General features: G+C 39.1%; 1 protein-coding gene across 48 annotated transcripts in view; it reads left to right on the top strand.

Annotated features, from left to right (window-relative positions):
• Window positions 1-21967, top strand: part of LOC126293318 (poly(rC)-binding protein 3) — a 559120-nt gene that overhangs the window by 392739 nt on the left and 144414 nt on the right. For 30 of the 48 annotated variants that reach the window (XR_007552268.1, XM_049986501.1, XM_049986504.1 and 27 more), the window contains 2 exons: window positions 10650-10766; window positions 12524-12790. Coding sequence is in view for 45 of the 48 variants with exons in the window: in XM_049986501.1 (XP_049842458.1) it covers window positions 10650-10766; window positions 12524-12790 (384 nt within the window). In the remaining 3 variants the exon portion in view is untranslated. Of the gene's footprint in view, window positions 1-10649; window positions 10767-12511; window positions 12791-21967 lie in introns of all 48 variants that reach the window. The other 18 variants (XR_007552267.1, XR_007552266.1, XM_049986509.1 and 15 more) reach the window with 1 other exon arrangement.

Genomic DNA, 21967 nt, shown 5'->3' with positions numbered 1-21967 from the left:
AGCACAAGCTTTCAAATGCCCACAAGATTAAAATTTGCTTTCAGACTGGAAATGTTTTAAAAATACTATTAAACATATGACTGCACAGGAAAATTGTGTTAGTCACAAAATTTCTTGCAACAACCAAGATGTATGTAAGATAAACATGCTTGAACCTCTGAATTCTATTTGCATAAACACACACACACACACACACACACACACACACACACACACACACACACACAGTAAAAATTCTGAAATGTATGTATAGTATCAATCTCAGTGGTTTCTCTAAGCAAGTCAAAAATCTTTTCTTGATTTTTTTTTAATAAGGCTCGGTATTGCATTGGTTGTTGAAATAGTAATTTTTGCACTGGAAGAAGTTTCCTTCTTATCATTGCATGTATCACAAACTATTACACACATGAAATAACATCTTGGTGCCTACACAAAATGAAATATATCTAAAATTCAGTTTAACTTAGCATAAGGAGATGATGGGAGCTGGATGAAATATATTCCTTAGTCTCACTAAAGGAAAGAGAAAGTGATCAAATAAATTCACAAATGCAAAAATTCAGTGAAAGTGAGACGTTCATTAAAGTACGCACTAATTGGACAATAGGAAAACTGCTTAATTCAGAGTCGGTCACTTGAACTATTGATGTCACTGCTCAAAGTGATCATATTATCAAGCCTTAGACATAGTGTTGTAACACACCTTCATTGTTCTGTGCTTCCTGTAACACTAGTTTCTCACATTCCTCTTCCTTTTATCAGTTGTCTTGTCACTTTTTCATTTCCCCCTTCAAAAGGCATTTCCCTTTAGTTAGAGTAAATTTTTTCTGTAGCAGTAAAACATTTAACCTCCCTTCGAATGAGTTTTATTGCACTAAAATAGCAATGGTAGAGGCATTCAATGCACTTAATGCCCATAATTTTTAGTATTTCATCCACAAGACAAATTGAATTTTTTGACTTGTGTTGCATCACAAGTTCTTAGTAATTTTGTCTTTGTCGAGTACTGTTAAACTGTAACTTACATTCCTCTAGCCAGTAAACAATGTCTCTCTTATTTTTTTCATTGCCTTTGAGTGCCTTACCTTGTATAATCAAATGATACAGTCTATTAACCGTAACCTTGACACGACTCGTAGCAAGGACAGTTTACCAGTGTGTAACATATCTGCTGCATGTAGCTTTCTGAGCTTTTTTCTGGAATAATGTGTGTATATTTCATGGCAAATTGCATATTCCTGTAGTGAGTAGAGTTTTGTGACCATGTCCTTGAGGTTCCTCTTCCCAGTGTCACCAATTCAGACGACTTGCCCAATTCTTCTTCTGCTAAAATCTTCTTGCAGATTCGTAACACTGATCCTTCATTAATTTGCTGAGCAACTACAGTTTGCCCCATTGTTCAATCCAGAGGAACAAGAGGCAGTCCTGCCTGTATGTCTCTATCTCAACACTAAAGTTTTCTAGGGTTGTGCAACTTTGGTCTGTCCCTCTCTTTTGATTAGGTTTGTCACACAATGTAAGGCATGCGAACCACTGCTCACTGAGGACTAGCTGGCACAATGCTTTAAGAAGTGCATGACACTGCCAGCACAGCTCTCATTGGTTTGTTTTTGGTGGTGTCCTTCATTGAACAAATGGACCCATCTCCTTACCATTGAACCACTTATTGCATTTTCTGTGTAAATCTTTTGACAAATGTTGACTGGCTTGGTGTTCTCTGCATTCAGAAAATGAATTAACATATTTATTCCCACAAGCCGTGGGATATTCAGTGTCCTTTGCCATTCTACAAGGGTGCTATACAGCATAAACACACAGAGAACTCAAAATGTCATCTTCTCCTTTACTCAAAGCAACTACTGCAATTGTAGCATGCCACAGAGAATATAAACGGTATTTATTTGCTGGATATACCTCATATTACAGTTTCACATAATAAGAGACTGTAATGTTATCCACATGTTTCGGGTTCTTGCTGTCAACATGGTCTTATCTTGGAGATAGTGGATTAAACAGTTCAAAAAGCATAAGGCAGCATAAGTGCCACATCATCAGCTGTGGGAAACAAACATCTGTGAAAGGATGATTGAGGAGGGTGACGAGTAGTGTAATGAACGTTGTGTGTTACTTGCAACAGTTTGTGCTTGGTATTAGTATATGTTGGTAATTAGTCTAAGAATTACTGTAGTTGTCAGTGACTACAAAGTCTCCTGGGTTGGCTCCTCTGTACTGATTGTACCTGTGACAAGCCAGAGTTACTGTAAGTGACCAATTGATTCCCAAACTAGTCTTGTGTGTTAGGACTGTTTGTGTTGATGGCATCCATGTTAGATAACTGCCAGTTTTCATCATAGGCCAGCACTGCCAATAGTTGTGATATGTCACTGTGGTTTGGGACTACATAATGTCTGCAAAATGTTTACTGTTGACCACAGGTGGCCAGTTTTACCAGTGAATGTTGTTTTTGCCGATTGTGTTTGCGGTTGTAGTTAGCTGTATTTATAATGAAAGGGATATTAGTAAATTTTGAGTGTCTACATTCTTGCATCAAATTTGATTCCTCAAGAAGTTGGAGGTGGAACATAAAGTGCAGATCAGTTTACACATATATAATGTAGCAGTTCTTATAATTTCTAACATCATCAAAATCTTTGAAAATTTTATTATTTATAAAGATGCTGCTCATCCTCTGTGAGAACTGTCAGAGGTTTGCAGAGTCCTGAGTCGTCTTCAAGCAAACAGCACAAATATTGCACAAGCCAATGAACTATGGATAAACCTTTTAGAAAGCCTCGATTGGAACCCTATAAGGACATAATAAAAACTGAAAGGAACAAACACTAGAAACATTTCACATATTTTTCTAATATGTTTGATTCAAAATTCAGAGGAAGGAGGTTAACTGCTGAACGAGAAAAAAAAAAAAAAGGCACCTTTGCGAGCATAATGCGTTTAGGATTATTGATTCTGGTTATTTTCCAGCTGCTGTGTTTTCTAATGGAATTGTTACAGCTATAGGCAAACAGGTGGTGGAAAGTAACGTAGGTGAAAACAGCAAAAGAAAAGGAAGATTTATTAAGTTTGTGAAAACTTCATTTCTCATTCTGCCAACACTGCATCCATTGAAAGAATCTTGTGCACTGAGGGGCTTGTAAGCCCAAATTAAGAAATACTCGTAATTTAGGACAGAGCAGAACAGAGCCGAAAAATTATGTAAGATCTAGGAATTTTCTGCACGTTTCCAAAAAGGACTAATTTGTACTTAGTCATAATGAATCTACATAAAGTTCTTCTCTGAAATTCAAATGTTGTTGAACTGTTTCTTAAATTGCAAGAAAATTTTAAACAATATTAATAAATTCTTGGAACAGTAAATAGTTGGCTTCAATAAATATGATGGCTCTTTTTAATTTGTCTAAGGCTATGTAACATTTTGTGTGTTAATTAAATTTAGTTGCATTTTTGACATTAAAAATGGCTTTTTAAAAATAGCTTGTGGTTTTTTGGGGTCAGGTGAAATTAAAACAACCTGTTCGTTCCCCATGGTCACTAATTTAGGAATTAGTATATTCCAACTCTGAAAGAAAGTAACGTTGTCATATTAATAACCTGGTAGGAATACCACAGAGAGTAATTGCTTTTCATAAATTTTGCAATTTATTTTTACATAGCACTTACTAACCTAAGTATTCATGTGCTTTAAAAATAAAAATATGACTTGCAATTGTAGCCGCTCTGTTACTACAGTGGCTTCTGCCACTTCATTTTAATATAATTTAAGTGTGAGTGCGCAGATGCACACGTCTTACCGACATGTAATCACTTATTAATAAACATAAAAGTCTGTTTACACAGGCCATAAAAACTACATTGTCGACAATATTGTCTGGCAACCTGTGGCCACACAAATTGAAGCCTCTGTTGCCTGGAAATGTTTGCAGCACTAAATATCAATGGCAGAAGAATTTCAGGGGGCCACAAAGTGGACAAATGCAAGATAGTGGGAATGACTGTAACTGGATTACTTTTGCATCACATAAAAAATAGAGTAAGAATGAGAAATTTTGCTTCACAAGTGTGTTCTGTTTTAAAGTAAGTGGAATGTTTCAGAAAATTTAACTAGTTAGCTGATGTTCTCACATACCTGTTGCAAAATTTTAAGGTTTCAGATATCTTGTAGAAGCAGTTCGCCCAAGAATTGCTAAAACCAGTACAAATAGGAAAGAGTATATACCACTTAAAACCCGATTATCCGTTACCTCATGGTGTTTAGCTACTGGTGATTTGTACATAAGTTTAATGTATCACTCTGGACTTCATTAATCAGCAATAATCCTTACGGTACCAAAAGTATGCAGTGCTCTTATAGTTCTGAAAGACTTTATTAAGGGAGGTTTCAAATAGGAATAAAATTTATATCCTAATTTTATCTTCGTTGTCCAGTACACACATTTTACACTATAAATTCCTGTTTCTTGTGTGAGTCAATATAATATGAAACATGAAGCATCAAATGCACACCTTGTCAGTGAAGAGCTGCCTACACTTCCACTCTTCCTGTGCAATGTTTTTGTCTCACGTCTGGCATGGCTTTAAATATTTGAGGTGGTTTTTTTTTCCCAGCTTGCAAGCTGTTTTTCGTATTGTGATCTTTGTATACATTGTTTTAGATTCCTATAGCTCTGCTCATAGATGAATCACATTTAAAAAAAATTATTTTCTTGGTTCTACATAACTGTAGGCAACAAACTTCAATAATAAACAACTACAAAGTGTGTGACATGCAAATTTTCAAACAAAAGCAAAACAATATTGTTTTCACTCAGACACGTGACTGCAGGACTGTTCGTGAGAGTAGTATGAAATACCACACTCAGTGGAAAATACCAGCAATCACTCGCCAGTATGTTGGCAACTACCTGCAACAGCCTACATCAGTTATATGGCAAAATTTTTTGTTTGTTGCAGCCGAGTTAAAGGCAATGTTGTTGTGGCTGAATATTGCCGTAAAATGGGGCACATCTAAACACAATTTAAGAAACTGCGATAAAGACTATGATGTCAAAGTGCTCAAGAAATACATGTTCGGTACTATTTCAGACAGATAGCTCTCTTAGACATCGTTTCTAATTGTACTACATTACAATCCTCCCCCACCCCTCTAAAATTAATTCCAGTTTGAAGGTTTCGCTACTATTCATTATTTGCTACATTGTCATATGCACAAAGCTGCTTCGTCCCAGCACACCTTAGCTGCAATAAGAAATTGTCAAATAGTGTAGGTTTGAGGAACGTGAAGGAAGCTGGGTGTAGTAGTCTTAGGGCTCGGTGTTGGGGTCACCTCGAGGGAACAGGATAAACATTTTCATGTCCAAACTATTTATCGTCCATTTTTTACTTCCATACATGGCTACACTCCATAGAAATACTTTCAGAAACAACTTCCTGACATTTAAATCTATACTCGATGTTAACAAATTTCTCTTCTTCAGAAACGCTTTCCTTGCCATTGCCAGTCTACATTTTATATCCTCTCTACTCTTCCACCATCATAAGTTATTTTGCTCCCCAAATAGCAAAACTCCTTCACTACTTTAGGTGTCTCATTTCCTAATCCAATTCCCTCAGCATCACCTGATTTAATTTGACTACATTCCATTATCCTCGTTTTGCTTTTGTTGATGTTCATCTTATATCCTCCTTTCAAGACACTGTCCATTCCATTCAACTGCTCTTCAAATATCCTCCTTTCAAGACACTGTCCATTCCATTCAACTGCTCTTCAAAGTCCATTGCTGTGTCTGACGGAATTACAATGTCATCGGTGAACCTCAAAAGTTTTTATTTGTTCTTCGTGGATTTTAATACCTACTCTGAATTTTTCTGTTTTGTTTCCTTTACTGCTTGCTCAATATACAGATTGAATAACATCGGGAGAGGCTACAATCCTGTCTCACTCCCTTCTCAACCACTGCTTCCCTTTCATGCCCCTCGACTCTTATAACTGCCATCTGGTTTTTGTACAAATGGTATATGATGAAATATGTGGTGCAGTCTGGGAGTGTGGTAGGGATGGGGGAAAAGGAAATGGAACAGACTGTACAAAACCTAGTGGTTGCAGATTTATGGATAAAGGTATCAAACTAGTGTGAAATGGTGGGGACTGTTGGTAAGTGGGCAGGAGGCGTTACAGATTCATATACTGAAGCTGAGAGCATTGTGCTCAAGAAAATATGCTCGGACACTATGTGGTTTACTTAGCTGTTTGCCATAATTTGATATTCACGTAAATAGCTGTTTAGTGACAGCATAAAAGGCTGTAAAAGTAGTCGTATGCAGCCCCGGGTCTATGATATTTCCGAACTGAGGCAAAATATTGATAGTGGTGCCTTCCCCTCGAGTGTTTGGGATGGGGTGTCAAAAATATTGTAGCTCACATCTTTCTGAAGAGTTTGATATATGAAACATACATGTTTGGAGAAAGGTAAGACATGTTATTTGGTCTGATGCGTGGCAAACTGTAGCGTCAGACCTCTTCACACTGCATTCTTCTATCACACGCCACTGTATTTAGCTCTGGAATTCAGACACGTATATTTTGTATTGGAAGCCATCAAACCTATATTCAGGACAGTGGAAAGAAAAAAAATCCTGTGGTGCCTCTTATGCTCTCAGGCAGCCAGTTTGACATCCTCTGATTATTTGTAACCAGGAGAATAAGAACTCCTGATAAAATTTGCGCTCTTCATTGCCTATGTGCTAATAACTTTCTCTTTTGTGTGACATAAAATTTGGCATAGGAAACATGAAACCAGTGAAGGAAAGACACAAACAAGGCGGTGCACGTTTCTTCAGACCTTAGGTCCCAGCATTTTTTCCTCTCTAATCTTGCTACAGTTTTACATGACGTGCTTTCCCTTCTGCGAAAGAATCTATCATCTCGTCAAAGTTCATCAAACTTTTTGCTACATGAGGAATCAGTGTCATCGTCCAATACTGAAAAAGCTGTTAACACAAACAGTACCCAAGACTGGTGTGGTTTCTCGACTTGATTACATCAGTTTTTTCACTTTCCGCTAGATAAAATGAAATAGGCCTATCTAATATTGCGTGGCAAATAAGCAAGACTGGCGCAAATGGTTATTTTTATAAACAATAGAATATATTTCATGAAGTACGAATATCAATGCCTATCAGCCCTACTACAAGGAAAGCGTTTTGTGTTAGGAAACAGTTTCACATTCCATTAGTACACTCCAGTCTCTCAAGCGAGAGATTAGGAAGTAGTAGTATGAAATTTATATAAAAATTGGGAATCATCATATTCTTCCATATAATTTGTATGGTGATCCCATTTTCTCTCCTTCCTCGTTCTGACAAACCTACGACATATTTTCCGCACTATTCCAAGAATAGAACTTAAGCGGCTGCTACAACTAGCCCTTACTAGTGTAGCAGTCTGGCAAAAATTTTCTGTCAGAATGTTATTTCCTTGGATACGTCGAGAAGTTAATACGTAATCTTTCTTACCTGTTATTCCTGTTAGTTTATTTCCAGTGTGGTAGTCTGAATCTATGGATTTCACAAAGAATTATAACAACGCTGATCATTTGCGCACCCAATCGACCACATTAACAGCAGCAATCGGCATTCACCTGTTTGGGTTTATGCTGCTCACATTGTAGAGCCCCAGCCCCTTTTGTCTGCGGCAAAGTTTGTCTAGACGCAACAGAATATCTGTGCGTGCGTGCGTGTGTGTGTGGTGGGCCATTCTCTGAAAATATTTTGGAGAATCATCGATCAGAGACTAGACGAAAAATGTGAGAAATTAATTAGTGAGACAGTTTTGATTTAGGAAAGGTTTAGGTACAAGAGAAGCTATAGTCACAATAAAAGTTCTAGTACAAAACTGCTATGATCAAGGTAAAAATGTAGGCCTGTGTGTCATTGGCCACGAAAAAGCATTCGATAGAGTGCGATATCATAAACTCGTGGAAGTGCTCAAGAGAATTGAGAAGATGGGGAAGCTATCTGCTGCATAGAGAATTTATATTGGAATCAGAGAGTGAAGGTTAAATTTGATTATGAGGTCACAGATTTGGTCAATATATGTAGAGGTGGCTGACAAGGATGTATACTGTCACCCCTGTTATTTAACTTACACTCGAAGAGTATTTTTCAGGAGGCATTTGATGTAGAAAAAAGCCTAAAGGTTAATGGAGTACATATAGACAACATTCGCTATGCTGATGACACAGTATTGATAGCTAGTGATTTAGACGACCTTCAAAAACTCATCAACATAGAAGATTACAGCAGTACTCTAGGTCTGAATATTACCTTCAAAAAGACTAATTTTATGATTGTCACAAGAGAGTCTGACTCATTTAAAACATGCAGATGTAAGATTTCGAGAGTCTGTAATACAAAGAGTCAACGAGACTAAATATTCGGAATGTGGCTTTGTGAAGACTGGCGAACCGACTCTGAAATAAAATGTCGCATAGAGAATGCCCGAAACACTTTCATAAAATTTAAGAATATTCTTAAAAGCACGGACGTCGACCTAAACATTAGAGTCTCATTTGTAAAATGCTACATTCGGCCCGTGCTTCTATACATCTCTGTAGGACGAACACTGAATATGACAACAACGAATAAGTGAAAGGCCTCCGAAATGTGGATTTATCGCAGAATGCTAAAAATACTGCGGACTGCAAGAATAATGAATGCTGAAGTAGTGGAACAAATGAACGAGCAATGAGAAATGTTGACAGTGTTTAAAAGAAGGAAACTGCATACCTAGGACAATTGGTATGGGACACCAAATGTATGCTTCTACAGTTAAAAATAGAAGTGAAGATTGAAGGAAAAAGAAGACAAGGGTCAAGATCATCATCCTGGTTGTCCAATATAAAGCAGTGGATAGGACTATGAAGTGTAGACCAGCTATTGCATACTGTGGTTCACAGAAGAAAGATGCAGCATGTGGTTGCCAACATCCATTAATGGATACACAGCAGAAGAAGAAGAAGAAGAAGAAGAAGAAGAAGAAGAAGAAGGACTAGGAGATGGTGTAGCTGTGTTTGATGATAAAACCCACACTATATGTTGGCTTCATCTAATTATATTTGGTAGTTCCTGCTTTCTTTTGTGATTGTGATTTGCTGCAGTGATTTGCAAATTAAAAAGTAGTTGATTTGTTTGCATTTGTTACTGTTTTAACAACACAAATCCCTCCAATAGGCCATGTATAACATAGGTAGCTACTCACTAACTGAATACATTCATTGTATAGAGTGCTTGTTTTGACAGATAAGGCTGCATCATATCTCCCCTACGGAAGTGCCTGCTTTAGTATAATAGTAATTTCAGCGCATGACTGGACTCGAAAGTTCTGTTTTACACTTTGGGCAGACACCACCACAGCTGTTCTAAAGATGGCAGCTGTTGTTTAGTAATAGTGCAATGTCCCAGTGAAGCCAGAATGAACTTAAATAATAAGTTATTATTTAACATGATTAGATGAGGGTGTTCAGACCTCTCAGATCAGGCAAAGATTTTACACATAAATTTCAGGTGCATAAAGAGTGATGATTTTAATGTGATACATACTAATTAAATGATATACAATTAAAATTATTTGAAATGATAATTTGACTAATATGTTATTGAGTAAGAACTGGTCTAGTACACTGTTAGGAGGACGACAGTGGCGACAGAAAAAGGCGCAAAAGAAAAGAGAGATGTTAAGACGAGCCAGTTCTGAGGGAGGGTACTTATTGTAGTGAGATAACAGGTGTATGCATAACAAGGACAAGAGTTATTTAGCACTCTGAAGTAGTGAGGGAGGATATTTTGGCTTGGTTCCTGTTGCGGGCGGTTGTTGTAATTCTACATAGAATGTTTCGGAGTTGTAGGTTATAGAGACAAAAATTTAACAGTATATGGAGCAGCTCATTAAACTTTGTATTAAATTTTATTCACTTTGTCACGTACATGCGTGAATCAAAATAAAATTTGATGAGTTGTTTCACATCTTCTACTTATTTGGTCTAGTTGTGAGGAGGGCGGAGGGATACAGTGCAGTGATTTTACCGAAGCAATTGACCTGTTGTGTAAACGAGCAGTAGTAAGAAGAATGAAAACATTTTGTTGCATATGACAAAAGGCTAGTTTTCCCACTTGAATGTTTGAAACCGTAACCTTTTTGGCTAAACCAGTTGCTGCCAATTAAGTTGCCCTTCAAAATCTCTAGTGCGTACGGTCCACGCGGTAGTAGCTATGCGAAGGTGTTTCTTATTGTTCCGGTCTTGTAAACTGCTGTACGGCAGGGATAGCGGTGAGCTGACCACTGGCTCCTCTGTATCCACATCCGGTGGTGCCTCTGGGCCGAGTTTGTCCTGTCGGGTCTTTGAGGCCTGCTCGGGTGGAGTGTTGTTTTTTAGTATTAGTGGTTTTCTTTGTATGATGTGAATTTTTAAACTTGTTGGAATTTTTATGTAGTGTCTGACAATCTTGAACAACATTCCAGGTGTAAAAGGTGCTAAAGACTTATTATTTGGTATGATACAATGTTAATAAAGGCCATCCATTTTCATGTGCATAATTGAATAGTTAAAGTGAATTGCTTCTTTTTCTTTTTGTAGTCTGGTGCAAAGATCAACATATCTGATGGCTCCTGTCCCGAACGAATTGTCACTGTCACTGGACCGACAAATGCAATTTTTAAAGCTTTCACCCTTATCTGCAAGAAATTTGAAGAGGTAAGTAGAGATCTTACACAGTGCTGTGAGTAGTCAGATTCGTGCAGTCGTCATCTTATAATTTTGAGCTAGTTTAATGGACATCGTCATTGTGAAACAGACAAAAACATTTTTGAGCTAAAATGAGTTGCTAATGTACATTGGACATAGTTGTCTTTTCTTACATATTCTGCACACTGTTTGGAGTATTTCCGTGTATTTATAATAATTACAGCACAGTTATATTTTCAGTAATATTTCTGGTGGATGTGTGTGAAAGATGTTAAAAATTAACTAGCACTAAGTTATTTTCTTAGAGTGCAATGGAAGGTCTTACTCTTCTTCAAGAAATAAAATAGATTAGATAGTGTTGCTTCAACTACAGATACTGCATTCATAATTTGTGCCTCTTAATTGAATGTGCATGCATCAGCTATGCCCTTGCTGCTATTACATACTTTTACAATGCATGATCTTGGAGAGAACTGTTTTCTGTCTTAATGTGAGTTTGTATTGGTAAATTTGTTCCTTCGTTAGTGTTACTGTTTGTATTCTTCTTTCTGTTGGATAGCTTGGATTATTTACATTGGATTCTGCAGTGTAACTTTCACGCCAATGCCAACATTTAGCTTTGTTTAAAGACCATACATTTCATCTTCTCTGTGTAAGGTAAATCAGAAATTACTGCAAGGGAAACAGTTATTATAATTAAATTTTACAAGCTGAAAGAACTTGATATCCCTGTTAAATATCTTTTTCCTTGCCTTTGGCTGCTTTGGGAGATTTACTGTGAAATGCACTTGCACGTATTTTTTTATCAGTTTCATTTTAATTAAAATTATGTGCCCCATGTATGTTTCTTCATATTTAAAGTTGGTCTGTAGCTGCATGATGATTTTACAGAGTTCAGTTTGTAGATAGCATGACCTCAGAAATGATATTCAACTGGGATATCAGCTAAAAAGTATTTTTAGTTATTTTTTTGGTTTGTTGTGTTTGTATCATTTTCTACTCCCCTTCTTTCTTCCTCAGTAATTTATTTTCTTAATTTTTTTTTATATGTATGCTCTTGGTTCTGTGGCTATGGAACACACCTTCGGGATAACTTTTCATATTTCTTGATCGGTCTTTTTTTGTTCTTCAGATAAGTGTTGTTGTATTCTTCCTGTGTTGCAGCCTTAAAACGGACTTTCTTTGCTATCATCATTTACCAAAAGGCTCTAAACAATGAACCAACAACATATCACATGTTTCTAATTGGATTCGCACTGCCTTTACTATTTGCATTTTGTCTTTAATTTTTGTAATTCTTGGAACTTTGAATTTCTTAGTTTTGTTTCTACTTTGTATTTGGAAAATACTTTCTGTAAACTGGTGTTGGGTTTTGTTGTAGTGTGTGTACAAATATAACAGATATATTACAGTGGTATAAAATTGTAAAAGTATGGCATAACTTCATTCCTAAGGTTTGTTGCAGTCTTGCAACAAACCTTAGGGATGAAGTTGCACAGGGTTAATAGAATACACGGCCAGCTTAAATTGTTGTAAGCATACTTACTGCACAGACTGTGTCCATAGCTTCAGGAACCAGGGAGAAAGTTGTCCAAGTAGTGCAGAATCTTGTCACTATCCTGTTGTCATATGCAGTTGCTGTTCGCACACCCTTCCAGCATATTGCTTTGACAAACCACAACAAACTCTGAATGCTGCTTGTCCACAGTTGGAACACTATCTAATAACACACATGTTGGTCTTTGAACCCCCAGTGGTGTTACAAGTTCCAGGAGATGCAGGGTGGAGGAGGGGGCGGTTCGGGCATCCCCCGACCTCCGATTACCCTGCGGCTCATCGTTCCCGCCTCGCAGTGTGGATCCCTCATTGGAAAGGGTGGCTCAAAGATCAAGGAGATACGAGAAGTCACGGGAGCATCCATCCAGGTAGCATCGGAGATGCTGCCAAACTCGACGGAACGTGCTGTCACCATCACGGGTACCAGCGAAGCTGTCACTCAGTGCATCTACCACATTTGCTGCGTCATGCTTGAGGTTAGTTTAAATTTTTTTCTGTAGTTTCTATAATGAAAACATTTGTTCCACAGTAAATCACAGATTTTTAGTGACAGGAAACTGGCGTATTTATTGTGACCTGTCTGTCTTCTTTCAGGAGGAGGGTGTCTACTTTTGTATCACTCCCACATTGTCAGTAGGCCATGATACCTGAAAGTGTTACTTTTATTTCTTTTTTTATAGGAGAGGCATGCTTCCTGTGCTGATCATTTTTGAAACAAGTTAGGAGACTCAAAGCTGATGGTTCGCTCACTGAGCAATTAAGATTGCTAGCTTTGTTTAGCTGACAGCGAATATTGAGAGTAACAATGAGTAGAAAATGTTCACAGGTATGCAGTTTGCCAAGAACAGCAGGTGTTAAAGTAAAAGAAAGATATGAGCCCAAAAAAAAATTATCTACTATTTGTAAGAGAACACTGCAAGAGTGAAACAAACACCTTTTTAATCTTGTCATGCCCCCTGCATTTGGTGTTGGCCTGTACGTGGTAAAAAAAGTGTGTTGAGGGGAGAAATGAGAAAAGCGGTAATTGTGCTAAAAATCACACGCACCTTCCACATACCACTTCTTTTGCTAAACAGTAGCTAAGAATACTCCATTACAATAGCAATGCATAAAAAGAATAATTCAAGCAAATTCATAGTATCTTCCAAAGATGCAGTTGGTATTGACATTAAGGATTTGCAGTTTGATCAGAAACACAGGCATTGTTAAGCTTGGGAAGTTTATAAACACAATTTCTTTCTCCTAGTCACCACATGCAAGGTGCATGAAGTATGTCTCAGCTGGGTGACTGGATTCAAGATTTTCTGTCAGAAAGGTCACAGTTTGTAGTAATTGACAATACTATCTGGTGTTCTTCAAGAAAGTGTAGTGTCACAGGCCTTCTGCTGTAGCTAATGTATATAAATGGTGTACAAGACAATCTGAGCAGGCATTAGAAGATAAAATGCAGTTGCAAAATGATTTAGACATGATATTTGTTTGGTGCCAAGAGTAGCAATTGACTCTAAATAATGAAAACTGAGGTCATATACATCTATATTACTAAGCGACTACCCCCAGAGAACCCCACCTCCCTCTCTCTGCAACTCCACTAGGGAGCTTGCCACTCTGTCAGGTTCGTGTTTGGCTACAACGGGGTCCCAGCCTTTCCAGTATCTTTTCCCTTCTGTAATGCATGTCTGTCCTCTCGCCATTCTTTTTCCACTCCCTTGGGGAATCTGTCTGTGGTTTTTTTTTTTTTTCAGTAGCCTGACATCAGAGCATTCTCTCCATTGTTTTTTGTTCTTTTTTTCCTTTCTTTGTTCTCTTTCTCCAATTCTTCCTCCACTTCCAGTATTTGAGGTTTCTTTTTTTCTTATTCCTTCCTGTTCACTCCTGAGTGACGGCCCATGTGTCTGACACATAACAGGTGACTGGATAATGACATAATTCCTAGTGTAGAGTTTGCACATTCCCCCTGTTACATCCGCAGCTATCCGTTTCGTGTTAAGGCCCATAAAACGCTGAATTCTTCATGTGTTGTTTACACTGGGCTGCTTGATGGCCTGACAAAGGCAAAATCCAAACGTACCTCTGATCAGGGCATCATTGCAGTCCATTGGATGAGAAAAAAGTTGATGTAACCTTGGCACCCACACGCTCTTTTTTTCTGACATTTGATATAGTAGTACTTCCATCTCGGATCAAAGCAAGCTATGAAGGAATCACAGTCCGACCGTACATACCAAACCAGATGCGCCAGTGTCATCGTTACAGTCACACACAAATGTTCTGTAGATGTCCGGCTACATGTGTAACATTTGGTGGGGATGCTCACGAGGTCGATTGTCCTCTTCCTCCCTCTCCTGCTTGCTGTATCAGTTGCAATGATGACAGTGCAGTCTCCTCCCGAGATTGTGCCATGTATCTCTATGAGCGGGCCATCGAGGAGATCTTGGTGAAGGAAAAAGTGCCTTACCCAGTTGCTCGCAAGTTGTTGGTTAGTCTTGAAAACTGCATTTTACCATCCTGCACTTACAGTATTGTTCTTACTACATCTCGTTCCAGGAAAGGCATTGCCACACAGACATGGAACCTCAAATTCAGTACCGCGGCTGTAAAATAGCCCAATGTCACTGTATCATCCCCCATCTCCTCCTCCAGCTGTGCAAAAAGCCATCAAATTTACACCTCACAGGTCGAAGTTGCCTGCTACACGACCAGCAGTCGAGAAACAACAAGGAATACTCCCACGAATACATTTTATGTCCCTCCAGCCCACAAACATCTGACTTGTCATCTGCCACTCGCAAAGGTTCCAAGAAATTAAAAGCAAATGTTACTCTCCTTTGCCAACTCAAAGATCCTCTTAAACGTTGTAGCCACATGATACCCTCACCCAGCCAACATCCATGCTGCCAGTGAACACCTCCAACCATTTTTCTGCCTTGGACTCGGCAGACCGACAAAGGGAGGGTTCCAATGTCTCTGTAGATCTCGTGGAGCAGGATCCACCAGCCTCTGCGACCTGTTGGAGTTAGTCTTCGAAGGCTGGCACTCTGCAACCTCTGAGGCGACACCTCTTCCTTTTTCCCTGCTCCTGTTTCCTTGTCATGTCTCCTTTCCGGTGGAACGTTCGCGATCTATGATTCTACAAAGAGCAATTACGACTGCTCTTGGAATTGCAGTGTCCACTTCTTCTTGCCTTCAAGAAACAAAATTGAGTCCTCACGACCGCTCTGACCTCTCGCAATTCTGTCTGATCCAGACCTTCCAGTGGAGGATGGTATTCCATCTCGTGGATGAGTCAAGCTGCTCATCCGGAATGATGTTCATAGTCAAACCATCTCTCTGACTACTCAGCTTCAAGCTGTTGCAGTCCGCATTTTCCTTTCTCACTTCACCTTTTCCCTTTGTACGATTTGCATCCCTCTGTCATTCTGTGTCACCAGGGCAGACTTCTTCCAGATTATTGGACAACTCCCTCGCCCCTTTCTGCTGCTCGGTGACTTTAATGCACACCATGCCCTTTAGGGTTCTCCCAGAACCTGTCAGAGAGGTGCCCTCCTCGTAGACCTTCTCAATCAACTTAACCTCATTTGTCTTAACACAGGAGCACCAACATTCCTCTAAGGCTACACACACACACACACACACACACACACACACACACACACACACACACACACACCAGTGGACCTCTCCTCCTGCACTGCTCAGCTTGCTCGTTGCCTCAAGTGGTCTGTTCTCTCTGAAATGTACGCTAAGGACTATTTCCTCTGTACTTTGTTTGCTGACTCCTACTCCACCTACGTGCACATCCAAATGGCAGCTTTCTAAGGCCGACAGGAGGCTGTACTCCTGACTGGCGACCTTTCACGAACATTGCCCCAGTTGTGATGACAGAATGTTCCATTCCTCGCACTTCATCTTTACTGCACTGTGTCCCGGTCCTTTGGTGGACTGAGGTGTGCCGCGATGGGATTCCTGCACCCAGATGTGCTGTCTGAATTTTTGATCATGATGGCAGACTGCACTTGTTATATAAACAGTTGTGTGCACAGTGTCATTGTATAAAAGCTACCTGGATTTCATTTACTAATTCTTTTAACAGTTCCAGTCCCTTTTCCGTCGTTTGGGTCAACCTCCATCGGCTCTGGAACTGAGATTCATTCCCCAATTTCTGGTCTGATGGTAGCAGATGACATCATAGTGGACCCTGTTGCTATCTCCAACACCTTGGGCTGCTATTTTGCGGAGATGGTCGCATTCAGATGTTGCAGAACCTTTCTCTTGTGGGCAGACTCTTCCTGCTTCATACGTACAATGGTAACTGGTCAGAGGGCACGTTTCCTACATGCTGGCGTGAAGTCACTGTCGTAACCATTCCTGAGCCCAGTAAGGACAAATACTTTCCTTCTAGCTACTGGCCCATTTCTCTCACCAGCTATGTTTGCAAGATGATGAAATGTTTGATTCATGCACAATTTGTATGGTGACTCGAGTCTCACAGTTTACTAACCAGTGCACAGTGTGGATTTTGAGTGCACTGTTCTGCAGTTGACCATCTTGTCACTTAGTTAACCCATGTCATGAATGGTATTTTGTGGAAATACCCGACTGTGGCCATGTTTTTCGATTTTAAGAAGCCTACGACACTTGCTGGAGGACTGGTATCCTCCTGACTCTCTACATATGTTGCTTCTGAGGCTGCGTGCCCTGTTTTCTTCAGGAATTTTTAAAAGACCACAAGTTTTCAAGGTACGTGTGGGTTGTCCTTAACCCTATAACGTCCTGTCTTCCACTAGGCATCTCTGCCTCCCTTTTCGTTGACGATTTTTGCCGTCTATTGCAGTTCTCTACAGACCTGTCTCCTTGGGTGGCAACTTCAGCATTGTCTCGATCTCTGGACTCGTGGAGCATCGGCAGGGGCTTTCGCTTTTCCACTGACAAAACTGTTTGTATGAATTTCTGATGGTGCAATTGGTTTTATACACCGTCTTTACATCTTGGCCCCTTTGCTCTTTGTTTGTTGAAACTAAGAAATTCCTGGGCTCATACTCAATATGAAACTTTCTTGGTCCTCTCATGTGTCTTACTTGGCCACCCCCTGTACATGATCCCTCATTGTCTTGTGTGTCCCCAGTGGTGCTTCCTGAGGAGCGGATTGGATCACCCCCATCCATTTGCACTGGTCCCTTGTCAGTTCAAAACTAGATTCTGGGTGTTTAGTTAATCCATCTGCATGTTTGTCCATTTTTCGCCATTTCAATACGATCCATTGTGGCAGCCATTTGGTTACTGGTGTCATTTACACTAGCCCGGATGAGTGTCTGTAGGCAGAAGCTGCCGAACCATGCTGTCATACTGTCGTGATTTTCTCCTCAGCAGACACACGCGCTGTTTGTCTGCCATGCCTGGCCACCCATCTGATGCATCCTTCTTAGATGACTCCTTTGATCGCCAGTCTAAGTAGTTCACTTTCAGCTCATCTGGCAGCTTAACTTCACACTACCTGCCACTTTCCCAATGGATGTGAACCATTCACCATCTTGGCGTCAAGTGGCAGCCCATGTTCACGATGGACTTCACTCTTCCTAAGGACAGTACACCAGACTCGATCTATCGCCGTATGTTTTTCTACATTAATGTGGGACTTTCCGATAGTACCTTCGTGTACACTGATTGTTCTCGGACTGACTGCAGTGTCGGATGTGCCTTTGTTCTTGGTACTGACAGATTTTTGGTACCTGCTTCTAGAACACTGCCCAATAGTTACAGCAGAGCTCTTCATCCGGTAGCAGGAGACACAATACATCCGGCGAGACAGGCTTTTCAATTGTGTCGTCTGTTCAGATTCTCTTTGCCCTTCAGAGCCTCTGTGTTCTGTACACTGTCCATTCCTTGGTGCAATGGGTCCAGGAAAATTTCAACTTTCGAACTCTTGATGGAGTGACTGTGATGTTTATATGGGTTTCTGGTCACATTGGTCTGACAGAAAATTAGGCCGCTGGCACTGCCATTGAGGCTGCAGTCCTCGTACCTCTGCCTGCTAATTCGTCCATTCCCTCCGATATAATCCGTGTTATCGTCTGTCAGCAGGTGGTGTCACTTTGGCATCACCACTGGTCTTCCCTTCATGGGAACAAGGTCCTGAGAAATAAACCTCTCCCAGTGGTTTGGCCAACCTCCTCTCAGCCCTCTCACCACAGGATCAGTATTCAGCTTGGTGGCATATTGGACACTGTTTAGCTGTCGCCATTTGTTAAGTGGTGATCCCCACTACTTCGTGCTCATTGTCCTCAGCCTTTGATGGTTTGCCATTTCCTGACAGTGCACTTTTTAAATCACATATGTTCTAATATATGTTTGCCATCTGAGTTATCGGCCATTTTAGTGAATGGCATGCAAGCTGTCTACCGTGTTGTACTTTTTATCTGTCGTAGCAATATGGCGGAGTATGTTTAATCTTTAATTCAGAACTTCCGTTGTCTCTGTGGCATCTTTTAAGTACCTTTCTCCAAGTCCCTATTGTTAGCTGTCTTTCCTTCCCTCGATTGGGCTTGACTTGGAGTTGCTTTTAATCTCTTTCTCTCTTTGTGTTTTATGGTTCTGACATAGGGGTGTATGACCCTAGTTGTTTTTGTGGCCTAAAGCAAAATAAAATCAGAACATGGTACCAGTTGCAAGGGCATCAAAAATTTGGATCTAAGTATTTTTCATAATGATTGATTGAATTTGAACATTTTAAATGCTGTCATAACCTACTCATTAAGAGGTATAATTAAAGTTAAATGTTTAACACAATAAGATGGGTATTACCGTTAGAAACTGTGTTTGTTTTCAGGCAGCGTTAGAGACAGTGCACAAATGCCTGGGTATCATTCATCCAGTATTTAAGAATGAGAGAACTTTTAAGACTTCCAACAAACCTCAAGGATAATTTCAAACCTTTTTGCACGTGCATGTTTGTCAACTCTTAAACATACTTATTTGTAAAGCAGACAGATGTTTGAAGCCATGTTACAAATGTGATTTAGATTCTTTAAACAATTAGTTTGCATTAAATTTTGGTTACGTGAACAAATGCACAAATTTAAAGGCTGTCAGTTCAACTAAATAGTTACAAATGATTTATTTATTTGGGAGAACACTTGTCAGGTGGAACAGATCTACTAAAGAGGCTGCTTAAACTGTGCTCAACTGTCTTCTTCTGGACTACTGCTATGCAGTAAGAGATCTTCCAGATACGGGACATTGAAAAAATTCAAAGGGCAGCTCATTCTGTATTGTCACAAAATAGGGGATCAGAGTGTCACAGATATAATGTGCAGAATGAGATGGTAATCGTTAAAGGTGTTTCATTGTGGCAAATTCCTTTCACAAAATTTTAGTCACTGATTTCTACCGTCTTCAAAAATACAGTACAACCCCGCTTTATGTTTCCGGAATTAACGTTTTCCCACCATTGGACATTTTTTTATCACTTCCGTCAAATTTCCTATGTTCAAAATGTTAATTCGCAACTGATTTTGCTTCAACAAATTTATAAATTTCCTTTGATTTACACTTTATGAAAAAATGTTTGTGTGGAGAAAAAACTGGCGTAAATCGATGCTATCATGATGTTGAGTGTCAAGTAGTGTTACCAAACATTGAATGTTTTAAGTTTGTTGACACCAGGGTGCTCTACTCAGCAGATTTGAATCGGTAAATGTCACTTCGTTTGTAGGTGCTACCCGATACTGGATTTTGTAAACAGATTTCCCGATACAACTTCTGGGTACTCATGTAAACACTTCATAATCAGTTCTGGAAATCTGCTTCCTATAGCTGGTTATCCAATTGTGCAATTGATTTACACTCTCACGTGAATGCAACTGATTTTGAAATGTGCTTGGGCTGTCAGGTTTCATCTTGTCTTAAAAAGTTTTGGGCTAATATGGATGGAGCGGCTTTTTGTACAGTGAAGGATAAGAAGAAATATTAGACTGAAGTTGTTTATATCTTGTATAATTGAAGAGAGATAACAGTTGTGCTGATTAAATCATAACCATATTTATCTGGGCTAGCAAATCCACTTAAGACCTTAACATGTAGACAAGACAGCGAAAAACTGTTTTTGACATTCAGTTTTCTTCGTTTGGAAGATTTGTCGAATGAAAATGTAGTGCATGCAAAGTGGGAACAATTCATGCTGCATCTCCTGCCGTTGCCAAGCTCTACTCAGCATGCTGGCTGATGGGAGTAACTATGGTCGTTCGAATCAAGATATTGTGACCAATCACAACCATTTCCGATCTATCTATACTGCACATGCATAGTTTCAGGATTTTTGTGATTGTCGTGACACCTTCATTGAATCATATTTAGCGTGTTTCGTTTTTTGGTCACTAGTAGCGCTAGTTGACACCTTCTCACTCTGCGTTTCTCAAATGTTTTTGATTTATAGACACTGCCAGTTACGTATTTTTTCATGCTGGGCAGAACGTTTTTGGATAATGTATCCTCATTGTCATGTCCAGTATTTATGTATGTATTTTGTATGATATTACACGAACAAACGGTGTGAATGATAGTTGGCATCTGTATGGTTTTCTACATTACTGAGGTGGCACAGTAGCTATTAACCTCAAAAGACTGTCACAGTACAACATGTATGCGAACACCACACAAAATACTTATGTAAATATTTGCACTTAATGACGAGAAAAAATTCTCAAAATACATAGTGCTAAACATGAAAAAATACGTAACTGATGCAGTGTTTCATTATTTTAATAATGGACAGTTGCAGACTTTAATGAAAAATTGATTATGACCTATGAAATTGGTTTAAACATTCCTGCTCTCTAGACAGTTATCAGTTCCAGTTGCATTAGTGGTTTTTATTAATTAATTAATCTTTAGTAGCTAATAAACAAGTTCCTGGCAAGTGTTTTGATGCTTATTACATATACATGTATCATACATGAAGTGTGAAAATACCTTAAAATATTACTTACCACATTTTACATTTTCCCGCATTAAACACTTTTTTTTTTTTTTTTTTTTTTTGTGCCTTGAAAGGTTTTCAAATGGGGTTGCATGATATTTCCCCAAATATATTAGCACAACAGTACCGTAATATTTCACAGTGTCAAGTCATTTGATTGTACTGCAGTTGAGTGAAACAGACATTCTTCATTTCTTTCTAATTTGGAGACTCCTCTGTGCGCTGTGCATAAAATACGCCTAATCTCTATATATAAAAGGCAATGTCCTGACTGACTCATCATCGCCTAGCCCAAACTGCTGAGGATAGAAACTTGAAATTTGGACAAGGTGTTGCTGTTATACTGTGGGCATCATTTAAAAAGAAATTTTTGAAATTCCAACTGTAAGGGGATAAAGAGTCTTTTCCAAAAACGTTGCTATTAGGCAATTTTGAAGCTAGGCCTGCAGAAATTAGTACTTGGTTTCTTGGTCAGAAATAAAGAAATAATGGTTTCAGCATTTTTGGAAATTAAACTACTAAGGGGGGGAAATAGTGGGTGAAATTTTTTGAAAATAAATACTAAAGAATTGATAAAGGATTTTTGAAGCTACATCAGTGGCAGTTGGTATTAGATTTTTGAAAATATTTCGTTACATTAAAAAGTTCTAGAGCTAAATTGATGAATCACTTCTCGGTT

The sequence above is a fragment of the Schistocerca gregaria genome, chromosome 10 (genome assembly GCF_023897955.1).
Source record: "Schistocerca gregaria isolate iqSchGreg1 chromosome 10, iqSchGreg1.2, whole genome shotgun sequence".
Lineage (NCBI taxonomy): Eukaryota > Metazoa > Arthropoda > Insecta > Orthoptera > Acrididae > Schistocerca > Schistocerca gregaria.
The sequence above is the reverse complement of the archived record's forward strand: the minus strand, read 5'-3'. Positions and strand labels throughout refer to the sequence as shown.